General features: G+C 49.3%; 1 protein-coding gene across 2 annotated transcripts in view; it reads right to left on the reverse strand.

The window, feature by feature from the left end:
* Nucleotides 1-15,961, reverse strand: part of TCIRG1 (T cell immune regulator 1, ATPase H+ transporting V0 subunit a3) — a 151,071-nt gene that overhangs the window by 98,089 nt on the left and 37,021 nt on the right. For both annotated transcript variants that reach the window (XM_086953278.1, XM_086953279.1), the window contains exon 7: nucleotides 7,924-8,006. In XM_086953278.1, the coding sequence (XP_086809404.1) occupies nucleotides 7,924-8,006 (83 nt within the window). The remainder of the gene's footprint in view (nucleotides 1-7,923; nucleotides 8,007-15,961) is intronic.

The raw sequence follows: 15,961 nt of genomic DNA on the forward strand, positions 1-15,961 counted from the left end.
CAGTTACAGGTATTTGTATTCTGACGAGAATATTAAAACGAGGACAGCCATCAACAGCCTATGTGCAATGTGTCACTATGCTTAAGCAAAACTATCAGGAGACTGCCCTCTTGGGACACTGAAGAGGGGAGAACAGGAAGAATGTAATCCTCACAGGGAAATCATTTACTAGGTAGTAAATGTTTCATCTAAATATTCTGTGACATGTTCAGCATATATAATAAAAGCCAGCCCCGATAAAGGACTGATAAACTAAAGCCATACTATTTGGAATAAAACCTGTGGTCTATCCAAATATGGAGTGCTTGTTTTAACCCCTTCGATGCTCATGACGGAACCGTTCCGTCATGAGCCCGTTGGCTCATTAGAACCTTCAGCACAGCGCGAGAATTCGCGCCGCGCTGAAGGTGTTAATATACCTTATAGCCCACTGCCGAGGGATACATCGGTTGTTAAAAGTCCTGAACCCGAGTTGCGGCTCAGGCCGATAACGAAGGAGAGGGCCTTTAACAACAGGTATAGCCCGAGGCAGAAGGGTTATAAGGCTATTAGAGCATTCCACCCACTAGGGGTAGAATATTGTAAATTAAAAAGGGAGCAACAAAGACAACCATTGGAATGTGTGATCTCGTTCTTTATACCCGCCATTATAAGCCTGGAACTACTCTGTTGTCTTTAGTGGAGGTCTCAACATTCCAGTGGGCTACAAGACTCTTAGAAAATTCCACCCACTAGGGATAGAACTTTGCAAATTAAAAAGGGAGAAACAAAGACAAACATTGGTTTGTGTGATCCCTGGCTTTATACCAGCTATTATAAGCCAAGGGCTACCCCATTGTCTTCAATGGCGCTCTCAACATTCTAGTGTTCCAATATGAATTGAGCCGGGAATATCACTGCTGATGCGAGAGGGACAATGAAACGCTTTTTAGGTCTCGGCTAGCGTAGGCTGCGCACATGCACAGTCTCACTGGTGAGATTTAATGACTGAGTAGTGAGGGTAAACCCCGCCCCTCTTCTCCATAGGCTGGCCTCCTAAACAGCGGCAAGCCATTGGAGAGGAGGTCTCAGTTACGTCATTCTCTCGCTCTAAGCCCCGTCTTGTTCAAATTAGGGGGGGGGGCGTGTTTTTTTATGTTTGTTCTACCCTCCTCTCCATTGGCTGGAAGGTAAACAACAAGTCAAACCGTTGTTTACATTCCAGCCAATGGAGAAGAGGGGAAAAAGAAAAACACGCCCCCCAGTCTGCAAAGGACGGGGCTTAGTGACTTAGCACTTATTTATTTATTTATTTATTTATTTATTTATTTATGTAGTTTGTAGAGCGCACAGCTACCCCCGAGGGGGTGTCCCGGCGCTAGAACCTGAACCTCCAAGGGAGAAGAGAGGAGCATAGAGGGAACACAGCAAAGTAAAATCAGAGTCCAGAGAAGAGCCAAGTTTTAAGTTTGGCCCGGAAGATGGGTTCGGAGGGACAGAATCTAAGATCGATTGGCAGAGCGTTCCACAGTTTTGCCGCGATGACACTGAACCCTCTGCCACCCATTCTAGAGAGTCTAAAACGGGGAGAGATCAGAAGGCGGAGGTCATTGGATCTCAGGGATCTGATGGAACGGGATATTGAGACACGTTTTTTCAGGTAGTTGGGTCCGAGGTCGTTGATGGCTCGGTAGGTAAGGGTAAGGATCTTGAACTGGATACGGCTGGCCACTGGTAGCCAATGAAGTTCCTTACGATAGGCGGAGACTGATTGACGGTAGGGAATATTGCCAATCAATCTGGCCGCCGCATTCTGGACAATCTGAAGCCGGTCTATCAGATATTGGGGGGCACCAGCATAGAGGCTGTTAGCGTAGTCCAGGTGAGACGTGATGAGGGCATGGGTAACTGTACGGCGGGAATCCAGAGGGAGATAGGAGAGTATCTTTTTGATCATGCGCAACTTCAGGAAGCAGGCAGAGGTCACTTTATTGACCTGAGTTTTGCATGAGAGGGAGTCGTCAAACTGAAAGCCCCGGTTACGAGCGGAGTGAACGGGAGAGGGAGCGGGATCAAGTGCCGTGGGCCACCACCAAGAGGAAGGGATGGGATTTTTCTGGTTGAAAAACAGCACCTCTGTCTTGTCTGCATTGAGTCTAAGGTGGTTATCAGTCATCCAGACACTGATGTTGTTGAGGCACTGGCGGAAGTTGGAGAACGCGGAGTCCGAGTGGTCTCTGAAGGAGAACACCAGCTGAGTATCGTCAGCATAGGAGACCACCCTGACTCCGTAGGACTCCACAACGTCGGCCAGTGGGGCAAGATAGATGTTAAAAAACAGGGGGCTGAGGGCAGAGCACTTGTTTAAACATCTGCAACAATATGTCACTTTCAAATGAAAGAGGCAGAGTTGTTTATACATGCTACCTTTCCTATGCGTACAGATGATTACCCGATCACTGAAGATGTCACTGCGTTTTTTTACTGTCAGGTAAAGTCATATCATCCAATAAACAGCCGCGCAACACCAGAATCTATTTCAGAGGTCCACATCCATTTCCTCCAACCAAGGGTCGCATCACCTATGTGCCATCCGTAGGTTCCTATACAGAGTGAGACTCCGTCACTTTTTCGTCCAATGGTAGAGCTCTCCTGTTCCCAAGCCCCCACTCTTCATCTGTATGCGTGTATTGCAACCGCCATGTAAGTGCAGGCTCGGGAGCCTGCACCTTCATGCTGTGAGTGGAACTGGTCCTGAGAGATAAGGCAGCATGCCCTGCAACCTATGAACTTTGCTTTTTTTTCCCTACTGACTGATTGAGAAATCATGAAACACGTGTCTAGGGATACAAATTGAAACTAATAATACAGCACTGGCTGTGAACACTTTGAATTGCACTGAGCGAGAAATAATGAACTACATGAACCATCATGCAAAAGGTAATTTCGTTGGGGCGTGTCTGGTGCGCTCCCACCTCCCTGAAAGTATCGAGCGTTTCGGGTGCTGTGGCAGTCGTTCGCAATGCCGCTTCGTAGGGCAGGCGGCGCAGAATGAACGCGGCGACTCCCGTCTAAAGCTGAGAGCCGAGTGCGGTCTGCTGCCCGCCATGAGCCACCCCTCCATAGCCGGAGGAGGCCTGGTTTCGGGGAAGGCGGGCAGCGGCGGAGGTCGGAGAGGCCCCCTCTGTAGCGGGGATTTTATCCTCCCCGGTACAGGGTGTCTCGGCCTCCGCCGCCGGTTCCTCCTCGGCTGGGCCCGCCGCCCTGCCGGCTCAGGCCGCTGAGCTGACGGCCCTATTCGAGTGCCCCGTGTGCTTCGATTATGTGCTGCCGCCTATTCTGCAGTGTCGGGCTGGACACTTGGTGTGCAATCAGTGTCGCCAGAAGCTGAGCTGATGTCCCACCTGCAGAGGCCCGCTCACCCCCAGCATCCGTAACCTGGCCATGGAGAAAGTGGCCTCTACTCTTCCCTTTCCCTGCAAGGTGAGTTTCTGGAGGTGGCGGAGGGCAAGATATTGGAGAAAGTGGCTATGCAGATTCGTTTGGATCAGCATTGAAGATGCAGGGCGTTAAGTTGATATCTTCTCATGAGACTGAAATCAAACTTTTTCAGAAACTATATATGTGTATGAAATTGTCTGAACAGAAATATTGCATGCTTATTGGGCTTACCTGGATGGTTGGCCAAATAACTGACCTAGTTACTGATGAACACGTTAGCAGTTCTGGAATTTAACGAAGAATCCACGCCCCACTCCACCCAGTTCTTAAAAGAATACTCCAAGAACATAAACATGGTGAAACGCGACATTGGGACTCAAGTACTGATAATACATGAGACCTGATGTTGGCCCACACAAACTGCCGAACCTATCAATGGAAGGGACGGTATAAGCATAGCAAGTTATCCGTGTATATTGTGTAGGGTAATAAGTGGCGACACCGTCATCCACAATCAGCTCAGTTAAAAGTCTTGTTCTAAAATCAGCTTAGTCGCGGCTAAATAGGTGCAGGTGCCATTTGGAAAGCAACTCGCGATAGGAGTCGTGTTAAATTTGTCTAGATACGCCCCCTAGCAACTTGTGCGTACAAAATGACTGAACGCGGAATTGTAACAGGTTTACGTTTTTTTCACTGTTGGGTATTTATTGTATAAAAGCAGATACATGAAAATAATACGAAAGATAAATAAAACTATAACATTATTAAGGTAGACTCCCCACGATTCACTGTTAGGCTGTTCTCAATATACTCGTTCAGCTTTAATAGTTAAACTTTGTAAGCCTTTTAATGCTAATGAAAAGATGACAAAGTAACTTCCCGATTGCCTAATATTAGTGGCAGTCCTGCTATTTTCACGAGGTAAGATGGTTAATCTGAAGTATAGCGAGAGAAAAAAAAAACAAGAGACACCAACATACAACCCTTCTTTAAGCCGTTCGACAGGAGCATCATAGGGGAAGCGTCTTGATGGACTATTTAATTTTATATCAGTGTAACCGCATCGCTGCGGCGGTTATTTTCGCGCTACGCTGCTTTTTTCTAAAAGCCGCGTTAGATGACGAGCTCAGCTTGTCATCCGCACACGCCCCCCGTGGCTGATGACGAGCTGAGCTCGTCATCAGCATCGAAGGGGTTAAGTACAGTTGCCATGGTGTATTAGATGCATGCTTTGTGAATTCCTAAGGTCCTAATATATAATTGAACTTTAGGGAAACTGCTGTACTAATACTGTTCTTTGCTTGCCTGTGTGTTGTGTGAGTAGCAAAGGCACGTTTATGATGGTGCAGTGCTTCAGCCTCTCAATGTTGTGCCAGCTCGAGATTTTGGATAGTATGAACCACACTCCGAGTGCTGTGCATGGAATTGTGTTGGGTGGTGCTTTGATGCTTGTTAGTACCAGATTTCTTCTGTTACCGTACTTTGCCTGTGGCCTACGTGTGAATTTAACATGCCATACCTCACTCCTTTTAATTTCAAATGCTAGGTTATTAATGGGTAGAAAGTGACTGCAGTGTGGCCTTTGTACTAGATCTTTGGTATCTTAAGTGTATGACAGATACTGCCCACCCTTTCACAGCAAGCTTGTAGCTGCGGTTACAACTTGTAGGATAAAATGTTACGCATAGCCGGTCATGTATATGGATATATGCTAGCATTTGGTTACTTTGTATCGTGCCCGTTGTACCACATTCCACATGTGGCATAATAGTGTTCAGAGGTGAATGGCCCAACCTTTAGGACTCGGGCTTGCCTTAACTGTATTCTATAGTTAGTTGCTTCACACCGGACTCATACCTATGGACTACTCCGTATCGTTCTTCCGTGGCCTCCTGAGGAGCATCTGTCATGGCACTGGCTCCGAGTCCTCCCACAATTGGCAGAGAGCAGTCCATAGAAGTAGATACAGTAAACCCATCCAGCCAAAGTTTGTGTTTCTGGGAGCTAGTCCAGTATTTTGGACACAACCCATCTACAACCAGCCTTCGTATTGGATTTGAAAAGTAATCATAGGAGCAACTCAAAGAATCATCACATGCACAAATTCCAGGTACGATAAGGGTATTATGCAGAGAAATTGGACAGAACGAAGCTGAAGTATGTGTGGTGTCAGATAGTTGGCCTGTTAGTCTACTTAGAAGTAGTGCTAGCATAACAGAGGTGAAGATTAGAAGATTAGGACCTGAAGGAGTGGGTGTTGATCTTTCTTTAGAAATGATGCATGCAGGTTACTAGACAGGAGAAGCAGGAAGGAAGGGAGGTTTAAAGGAGGTTTTGAGGGGACAAGGAGGTGAAACGAGGCTGGGATCTGGCCTTGGGCCCTACTGCTCTAAGCAGGAATAGCCACCAGAAGAAGCCCTTAACCACCCCATCCTTCCCCTGGGTAGACGTCCCATGCTACCCTGGTCGTGTGGGGACAAATGTGGGAGGGACACATGACTGCGAGTTATCAATCGCCCACCAAGAATTCTGGGATCCAGGACACCGGGCAGACAAGGCATAATGACACTAGTTCTCATGATGATTGTAGAAAGAGTTCAGGATGCAAAATGTGCTTGTTGTGAAGAATGTAACAAACATACGTTTACGAGTTCTTTACCATTAGGGACAGCTGTACTGTTGCAACAACAACAGTTCTTAGTATTGCATTCGTCTGCACGGAGCAGGCCCACGGTGCAGCACCACCCTTCGTGCGCTCCATGTGTGTCATTGACAAAATGCACAATAGGTTTGCCAACTGCATTAAAAACGCGCACCCGGCTGGAAACCAAACCCTCAACCAGGACACTGCCATAAATCCGCACAATTCCCCGCTGTAATCATTGCCTTACCCTCTCCTGGAGAAATGTACATATGGCAAAGCACCGTATACCCTTCCTGAGGGGCCCGTCCTGAGGAATGGGGCGTGTGTGACAACGGCTGGCTCAGAATGTAGGGAATTCCTGGCTGGGGTCCAGGCTATTGGCATTGTAAATGACAATGCCATTTATTTATATGTTTTCAAAACCAACACATAAATAAAAATGTTGTCATTAACAATGCCTATAGCTCTAACTTTTGCAAAGGCGAGACCGTTGCATTGTAAGTGCTTGTTGATCAGTGGAATGGAATGGTTAACCTACCTGTAAAAAAAGTTTAACAGCATCAGGCTATTCTGCATTCACACTGTGTGCATTATTCAGTCATCTAATGGATGACCTGAGAAACAAGTTAATTTACGTTTCTATGTGGGCATCAGCGGTGGTCTATTATCACCACAAAGATATTTTATGCCATCAGGTTTTGGAAGCAGGTTCTTGGATGGCACAGAAAACGTAATTGACTTGAGAACCTGAAACTATTTTTCGACCAGTAAGAATGTGTGAATTATGCTTGTGTGATCCCCATATGATGTACATTCTCTCACAGATTGTCTTCCAACCCCTATGTAGTGCGCATTGCTCCATTGCTTGCGGGTTAGGGTCGTGCTACATACACACACAAGCTAGATCAGCTTGTCAACGAAAATCATTCTGGACACCACTAACAGTCTGAAAGAGTTTATTAACGGAAGAAAAATTAATCTCAAGGCGTAGAACGAGCCTGCGGGATTCTAACTAGTCTGTGTTCGCACACTGCAACCCTACCGGGCACCGAAAATGTGCAATTGACTCAAAAGGATAATTTTGACAATTTCATAGGAATTCCTCTTTTGAGGTAGACCTCTGTATGAGGTGTGGTTTTGTTAAAATACATGGTGCTGTACCACTGAGCCCCAAAAAAATGCCTGGTAAACAAAATACTGCTAAATCCTATTTACTCAGGGCAGGAATAGGAAGCCCATCAGGTTTGGAAGATAATATTGCTATTCTTATGAAACACCAACTAACAGCATCAGCCCCACAACTTAGGGATGGTGGTGAAAAGCAAGACAACAACAAAGCACCCTCAACCACCCTTCTTCGCTTGCTCTCCAGTCGTAAGACCGTTCCAGAAATCACAGTCCACGCACAGTATTTGCTGTCAGTTGAGCAGAGGTCTAAATGTGCACCAGAGTGGAAAGAATAGAGCTGAACCAATCTTGGAAACTTGAAAGAGCACAAACACTGGAAAATATCACACTTTGTGTTGTACCATATGTGCAAGAAGAACACTACAATACTCTTTGTCAACACTTTGAGGGTTGGACGGGGTGTGCAACACAAAGGGGAAAATATTAGAGAAGCAGATTGAAACGCAACAGCGGATGAGAGAAAGAGACAGACATGGAGAAAGATGAAAGGATGGGAAGAATATGAGCAAACACAAACTAGAGAAGAACAGTAGGAAAGAGAGCTCATTGGGCGGGGGGCGGGCACGGGCACACTGTAAAGAAAGCAGGGCACTCCTGGGCTCTGGTTATTGCAACAACTCAGCTCTGTGGGGGAAAGACACATAAAAAGGGGCGTGCAGAGGGCGCCTTACCAGTCCGCGATCTTCTTGATCTTCTGCCCAATCTGTTCTCCCCAGTAGGGGATGAGGAAGATCACCCAGTTCACATCCTCGCCCTGCGGAGAGAAAGACACGGAGAGTGAGGAGAGCGGAGGCGGGGCCAGGCGGAGACAGAGCGTGTGCATCCATCATGGGCATGATCATGCCAACCGGGCAATGCCACATGTACATCCATCATTGGCATGATCATGCCAAGCGGGCAATGTCACATGTACATCCATCATTGGCATGATCATACCAAGCGGGCAATGTCACATGTGTATCCATCATTGGCATGATCATACCAAGCGGGCATGTCACATGTGTATCCATCATTGGCATGATCATACCAAAGCAGGCAATGTCACATGTCATCCATCATTGGCATGATCATACCAAGCGGGCAATGTCACGTGTGCATTTATCATGGGCATGTCCATGCCAAGGGGGCCATGTCACATGTGCATCTAACAAGGATATGTTCCTGCCAAGGGGGCCATGTCAAATGTGCATCCATCATGTGCATGTCCATGCCACGTGTACATTCATCATAGGCATGTTCATGCCAAAGGGGCCATAGCACCTGTGCATCCATCACATGTGCATTCATCTTAGGCATGTTCATACCAAGGGGGCCATGTCATGTGCATTTAACAAAGACATGTTCATGACAAGGGGGCCATGTCCCATGTGCATCTAACAGTAGCATGTTCATGCCACGTGTGCCAGGCTCCTCATCCAACCATTCATAGCAGGGATATCTAGTTTGGATTTGAAGTTTGCTTGATTATCCTTTCATTTTTTTTCTTACTAGTGCTTCTAAGTTCGGGCTGTCCTGTGAGCCGCAACTGGTCCATTCGTAGGTAGTACTGGCTACTTTTCAGTGAGAGCCCCCCCCTCCCCCAACCCACTCTATTTGCTAGCCCTCCCTGATGACGCCTTGCTCATAGGGTCGCCACCTTTCCATCATCGCTTCGTAGGACACTTTCCGCAGGCAGAGACCTCAGAAGACGCTGACTTGAGGAGAGACGGGAAGTGCATTTTGAAGATTTTTCACACAATGTCTTCTTTTAAATCAGGTGCCAAAAACACACCTCTGCCAGACACAGAGTTGGGGTGCGAATAGTGGGGCACCACCTATGTGAACTGCAATCCCTCCACCAACCCTGGAGCCAGCCTCAACCACTCTGTATCGCTTCCCTTAGCAAGTCCGGTGTACAAGGGGCGTAACTTGGGGATAGAGTTCAAGCCCTGGACACCAGCGTTAAGAGGAGCCCCCAACAGAGGCTGGGAGGAGCCAAAGAGAAGGACTCTCAATTCCCTTCTGCCTTTAATGTCTCATCCACATGATCTCTTCTGTCCTTATTCTCTTGTCTGCACGGGGCGCTTAGAAAGCGGCTCAGTTCAGGACGTAGCGGCTATAATACACGTGGACATGAACCCAAGGTTTACTGGGTGGGTAGAAACGACCACCAAGTGTGGTCTACTGGGGAATAGGTTTGATCTCTGGAACTATAGTTTCGTCTAGGCTAGCATAGGTTTCGTCTAGGCAAGCATAGGTTTGATGTGGGGAGCTATAGGTTTCATCTAGGGGGCTATAGAGCTAGGGAGCTATAGGTTTCATCTAGGGGGCTATAGAGCTAGGGAGCTATAGGTTTCATCTAGGGGGCTATAGAGCTAGGGAGCTATAGGTTTCATCTAGGGGGCTATAGATCGAGGGAGATATAGGTTTTATCTAGGGGGCTATAGATCGAGGGAGATATAGGTTTCATCTAGGTAAGCATAGGTTTCGTCTAGGGAACTATAGGTTTGATGTGGGGAGCTATAGGTTTCATCTAGGGGACTATAGATCGAGGGAGATATAGGTTTTATCTAGGGGGCTATAGATCGAGGGAGATATAGGTTTTATCTAGGGGGCTATAGATCGAGGGAGATATAGGTTTCATCTAGGTAAGCATAGGTTTCGTCTAGGCAAGCATAGGTTTCATCTAGGGAACTATAGGTTTGATGTGGGGAGCTATAGGTTTCATCTAGGGGACTATAGATCGAGGGAGATATAGGTTTTATCTAGGGGGCTATAGATCGAGGGAGATATAGGTTTCATCTAGCTAAGTATAGGTTTATCTATAGGTTTAATCGAGGGAGCTATAGGTTTCAGCTATATAACTATAGGTTTTATCGTGGGAGCTTTAGGTTTCATTGAGGGAGCTATAGTTTAATCTATAGAACTATAGGTTTCATCAATGGAACCTTGAGAGTTGGTATCTAATCTCAGCTTTACCACTTCACCAAAAGATGCAGGTGACAAAAACGACAGTAAAAATCTGGAGAGATTGCTCAACACCTGGGCACTACCCAGGACGGCAGCCTCTGGGACGCGCCTTCAAAACTTCCTCTTTTAGGTTTCCGCTGCCAACGTTTATCTCCCCTGCCTACATCTGTTGTTTGCTCAACTCCCATAAAGAGCAGCAGAGGAGCAGACGTGGCCTCCCGGACCAGTTGAACCGGTCCGACAGTTGACTTTGGACAGGGAAGCCCCTGAAATCTGGCCAGCAAGGCATCGAGATGCTTCAAGGGGATTGGTGGAGCCCTCTGAAGTTTGAAAGCTGCATGCTTGATCTGATTGGTTCACAGTCTGCATAGACAGTAACCTAATAATAACATTTTATTCATAAAGGGCGGTTATCTAAAGCATGCTTCATAGAACATTTTTATATACACTTATTACCCAATTAAATCTGTTACTCATTTCATCACCTTCTAAAAGATGAAAGGCTGGTTCAATGTTGTCTGGATTTGAACCTGCGACCTGCAGATCACACACTGATCAACAGCAAGAGCTGAACTCACCAAGCTATCATTCCCACCTCCCACCAGAGGGGTGAGGGTACTGGCCCCCTCTGCCAGTGCTTGTTTACGGTCGTCATAGAATCTGCTGAACCCCCAGCGCATCAGGGCGGTGGGTGAATGTGTATGGGCCAATTGTATGCGATGTAAAAAAAAATGTAAAATGTAAATGTTGTATACTTGTAAAGCGCACAGCTGCCCGCACCGCGGGCGTCCCGGCGCTGTATACCGCTGGGAAACCCGTCCTGGCTTTCCCTGTGAGATGGTCCCTTCTGGGCACCTCCAAGGTGAGACCAGGCATCCCCTGCGTTGAAGGGGCCGTTGTGAAGATTAAGCAAGCTATTGCCCAGAGTTGCAGAGTGGAGCCCAAGGTTAGAGTAGGAGCCGAGGCGAGAATTATCAGACCCTGCCGTGTTGGGAATCGAACCCTGGTCCCGGGCCGATCTCAGCTTCCGGGTCTGCCGCCTCTAACCATTGAGCCACACTTCTCCTCGATGTGATCGAGTATGGATTCCGGATTAGGTGCCCCGCTGGTTCACTATAGGCCAATATCTGTGAAGCCTGCGGAGTCACCTCATGGCCTGACCTGGAGAGAGAAGACGGACTTCCCTGTCTGTTGACACCTGTAGAGAGCCTGGCAAGGGGCGTGACCTGGTCCTTGGGAGACGTGATCAAGACCAAGCAGATCTTGGCTGCGGACAGAGCAGTCACGGGCGAGCTGCAGACAGAGCAGTCACGGGCGAGCTGCGGACAGAGCAGTCACGGGCGAGCTGCGGACAGAGCAGTCACGGGCGAGCTGCGGACAGAGCAGTCACGGGCGAGCTGCGGACAGAGCAGTCACGGGCGAGCTGCGGACAGAGCAGTCACGGGCGAGCTGCGGACAGAGCAGTCACGGGCGAGCTGCGGACAGAGCAGTCACGGGCGAGCAGCGGACAGAGCAGAGATGGGCGAGCAGCGGACAGAGCAGAGATGGGCGAGCTGTGGGCAGAGCAGTCACGGGCGAGCTGTGGGCAGAGCAGTCACGGGCGAGCTGCGGACAGAGCAGTCACGGGCGAGCAGCGGACAGAGCAGAGATGGGCGAGCAGCGGACAGAGCAGAGATGGGCGAGCTGTGGGCAGAGCAGTCACGGGCGAGCTGTGGGCAGAGCAGTCACGGGCGAGCTGTGGGCAGAGCAGTCACGGGCGAGCTGTGGGCAGAGCAGTCACGGGCGAGCTGCGGACAGAGCAGTCACGGGCGAGCTGCGGACAGAGCAGTCACGGGCGAGCTGCGGACAGAGCAGTCACGGGCGAGCAGCGGACAGAGCAGAGATGGGCGAGCAGCGGACAGAGCAGAGATGGGCGAGCTGTGGGCAGAGCAGTCACGGGCGAGCTGTGGGCAGAGCAGTCACGGGCGAGCTGTGGGCAGAGCAGTCACGGGCGAGCTGTGGGCAGAGCAGTCACGGGCGAGCTGTGGACAGAGCAGCGATGGGCGAGCTGTGGGCAGAGCAGTCACGGGCGAGCTGTGGGCAGAGCAGTCACGGGCGAGCTGTGGGCAGAGCAGTCACGGGCGAGCTGTGGGCAGAGCAGTCACGGGCGAGCTGTGGACAGAGCAGTCACGGGCGAGCTGTGGACAGAGCAGTCACGGGCGAGCTGCGGACAGAGCAGTCACGGGCGAGCTGCGGACAGAGCAGAGATGGGCGAGCAGCGGACAGAGCAGAGATGGGCGAGCAGCGGGCAGAGCAGCGATGGGCGAGCTGTGGGCAGAGCAGTCACGGGCGAGCTGTGGGCAGAGCAGTCACGGGCGAGCTGTGGACAGAGCAGTCACGGGCGAGCTGTGGACAGAGCAGTCACGGGCGAGCTGCGGACAGAGCAGTCACGGGCGAGCTGCGGACAGAGCAGAGATGGGCGAGCAGCGGACAGAGCAGAGATGGGCGAGCAGCGGACAGAGCAGCGATGGGCGAGCTGTGGGCAGAGCAGTCACGGGCGAGCTGTGGGCAGAGCAGTCACGGGCGAGCTGTGGGCAGAGCAGTCACGGGCGAGCTGTGGGCAGAGCAGTCACGGGCGAGCTGTGGACAGAGCAGCGCTGGGCGAGCTGTGGGCAGAGCAGTCACGGGCGAGCTGTGGGCAGAGCAGTCACGGGCGAGCTGTGGACAGAGCAGTCACGGGCGAGCTGTGGACAGAGCAGTCACGGGCGAGCTGTGGACAGAGCAGTCACGGGCGAGCTGTGGACGGAGCAGACACGGGCGAGCTGTGGACGGAGCAGACACGGGCGAGCTGTGGACGGAGCAGACACGGGCGAGCAGTCATGAGCGAGCTGTGGACGAGAAGCCATTGCCCCACCGCGGAGTGTGAAAGCTTCTTTCTGGGAACAGCCCGTGTGGAAACGAACCAAGCTTCCTCTTTCAATAGACACAAGCTTCCTCTTGTGCACAATTGCTGAAGGAGCCCAAAATGGACGGGGGCGGGGCAAATAAAGCAGAGCCTCAAAGAGAGAAGTGAAACCGCACTAACAGTACCGCAGACAGTGGGAAAGCCCGTCATCATGCTAAAAGCAGAGCAGTGTTTCACGTGAGCAAGAATTGCGCCAGATGTGGTTATGGGGAGGGAGGGGAGGGGATAAGTCCTGGTCTCACCACCCCCCCTGCTTGCCCCCCCACAAGAGACAAGGTGACCAGAGTTCCTTCCACTGGGGCCGGCCTGTCATTCTATACTACCTTCTATGAGCTTTGCAGCCATGTTACAAGACCTGGAGCATGCTGGGACATAGCATCCGAGGGGTACTTACCACAGCACCCGCCCCTCCCAGGACTCACTGTGGTAGCCTGTCACTTTTCTTGCACAAATCATTGCTGTCAGGTGTGTTTGTTCTACTGGATCACCTTAAATCAGGATCCTGCAATTATGAGATTATGCGGCCATTGTGATTTTTGCATAATTGTACATTTGCCTTATTTGCCACACAATCCATCATCTGCCGCATAAATCGGCGGATGTTAGCAAAAGAAATCTGCTTCTAGCTCAAAAGTTTGTCAAAACGCAGCCACAAGTGTTGCCACGCAGTGGAAGACCCTTTGCAAAGCTGGACTGGGCACTTTTCTGTGGCTTCTTCCTATATTTTGGTCTGAAACTGGTCTAAAGATGTGCAACTAATGCTTAGACAGTGTTAACAAGGGTACAATTGACAAAATAACGAAGTAATACTATCACAAGATAAGTGCCGCAGAAATTGCCATTTTTAGCCGCATAATTTAGTCAACACTGCCACATAATTCCATGGCCCTGCCTTAAGTGAACCAGGGTTACAGAATGCATTTGGGTTCTGAAATAAAATCACTGGAAGGGGGCATTGTGTCCTCAGAGTCATCTGGGGACATAAACAATAGCATAGAGCAAAGACACTGGGCAGCTGTACAAATAAGCATTGGAAATTCATCGGTTTCATTGCCACTACTATGTCAATTTCGTTAGAGCAGGGTCATCAATCGCCTGCGAGGGATGATTAAACGCGATCCGTGTAAAGAAGGCGAAATTGCACTACATTAGAGTGTACGCCAAAAAGAGGTTCCCTCGGTGTGACGCAGTGTAGAGCTGGTACGAGTGACTTGGGGTCCCACATGTCATTTTACAAAAACAACACCAGTGTCCAAGATTGGTGATTGATGACCCTGCCCTGACAAAATTGCCCCGAAGTAGTAGTGGCAATGAAACATTTTGGCTGAGTAATAAAGTGTTCTGCATAAAAGCAGCCGGTTTTACATTTTGAATAAGTACACAAGTGAAGAATAAGGTTGGTCAGGGACGGACTGGCCATAGCAGGCACCGGGCAATCCCCCGGTGCGCCGCACAGGTGGGGGCCGGTTTTGGGCCCCTGGGGGCCGTTTTTGTTACAGGAACGTTTTTGCAGCGAAAACCGGCCCCCACCCGTGCGGCGCACCAGGGGATTGCCCGGTTGGGAGGGGGGCTGGCCGAGCACTTTGCCAGGGCCTGTTGTGGTTCCCAGTCCGGCCCTGAGGTTGGTAGTTGTGTTACTTATTTCAATTTTATCTTCACGGGGTCTTGTTTTTGTGGTAGTCGTGATATACACATCACAGTGGTATTATCATTTTTGGCACTAATTTTTGAGACACACATATATTTTTCAAGGCAAGATGGTTGCCAATGATGAGAAAAGTGAGCATAACTGCTGAGTACCAATCAGCAAGCTCGACTGGTGGTGCCCACATGAGGTGCCATCTTATCCTTTCACATATTATTTGTAAGGGTAACACATAGATAGGTGTAACCTGTGTTCAATACACTATTTAAGGTACACCCCTATATATATAGGGGGTACATGGTGTTTGACTGTCAGTTGCAAAAGGGTTAGTTCTCAGAAATTCGGGCAGTAAAGTGGAAGGACACTACCTATGATAAAAGTGAGGAATGGTAAGAAAAAGAGTGATGGAATCCCCGCCTCCACTTATACGAGTATCCTCAAGAAGAGGAGCCCTAGATGAACAGGTCTTTGTATTTATATTACTGCCCAAATCGCCTCCAAGGCTGCCCAAAAAAATGCAGTCCACAGCTGGAACTCGGATACCGGCCTCTCGGCCATTGCCAGAGTGCCCGCCTTACCAATCTGAAAAGCAGAAGAGGAACTAGCATTGGTAAATGCAAGAAAATATGCCACAGCCAATAGAAATGGAGGGAAAGTATGTTGCACCCACAGGAACCAATAAGAAGCCAGGGAAGAGAGGAGGCAGGATCGAAGACCCTTTTAAGTTTATATTAAAAACAATAGATTTCTCAAGCACAGCGTGAACACTGTGCAGGCGAAACCTAAAAAACTGTCTCTGTGCCCGGCATCCTTTTCTTTCAAGCATTCAGGTAACAAGATAAATATGTAAAAATAAGATTTATTTAGTATAGATCATAAAAAGAACTGCCTCTTGGAGCTCAGAATGGGTGTAATTAATAATTCACTCTCCCTCATCAAAGATGGATGACACATCTGTCACTCAGCAGCCACCCATAGCTCAATGACAGTATCAGCTGTCTACCCCTTGGCTGCTAAAGACTATTTCCAGACTCACTGCATTGCAGGGTGAGTGCTCTCAGCACCATCTACAGGCCTTAGGTCGGTCAAGCCACGTTAGGATGCTGGGCTCTGGTCGTGGGGGGTATGTGGGCTTTTCTCTCTCGCCGCCTGCTCTCGTATTAAATTAGAA

The sequence above is a fragment of the Lissotriton vulgaris genome, chromosome 1_2 (assembly GCF_964263255.1).
Source record: "Lissotriton vulgaris chromosome 1_2, aLisVul1.2, whole genome shotgun sequence".
In the NCBI taxonomy this organism is placed as follows: domain Eukaryota; kingdom Metazoa; phylum Chordata; class Amphibia; order Caudata; family Salamandridae; genus Lissotriton; species Lissotriton vulgaris.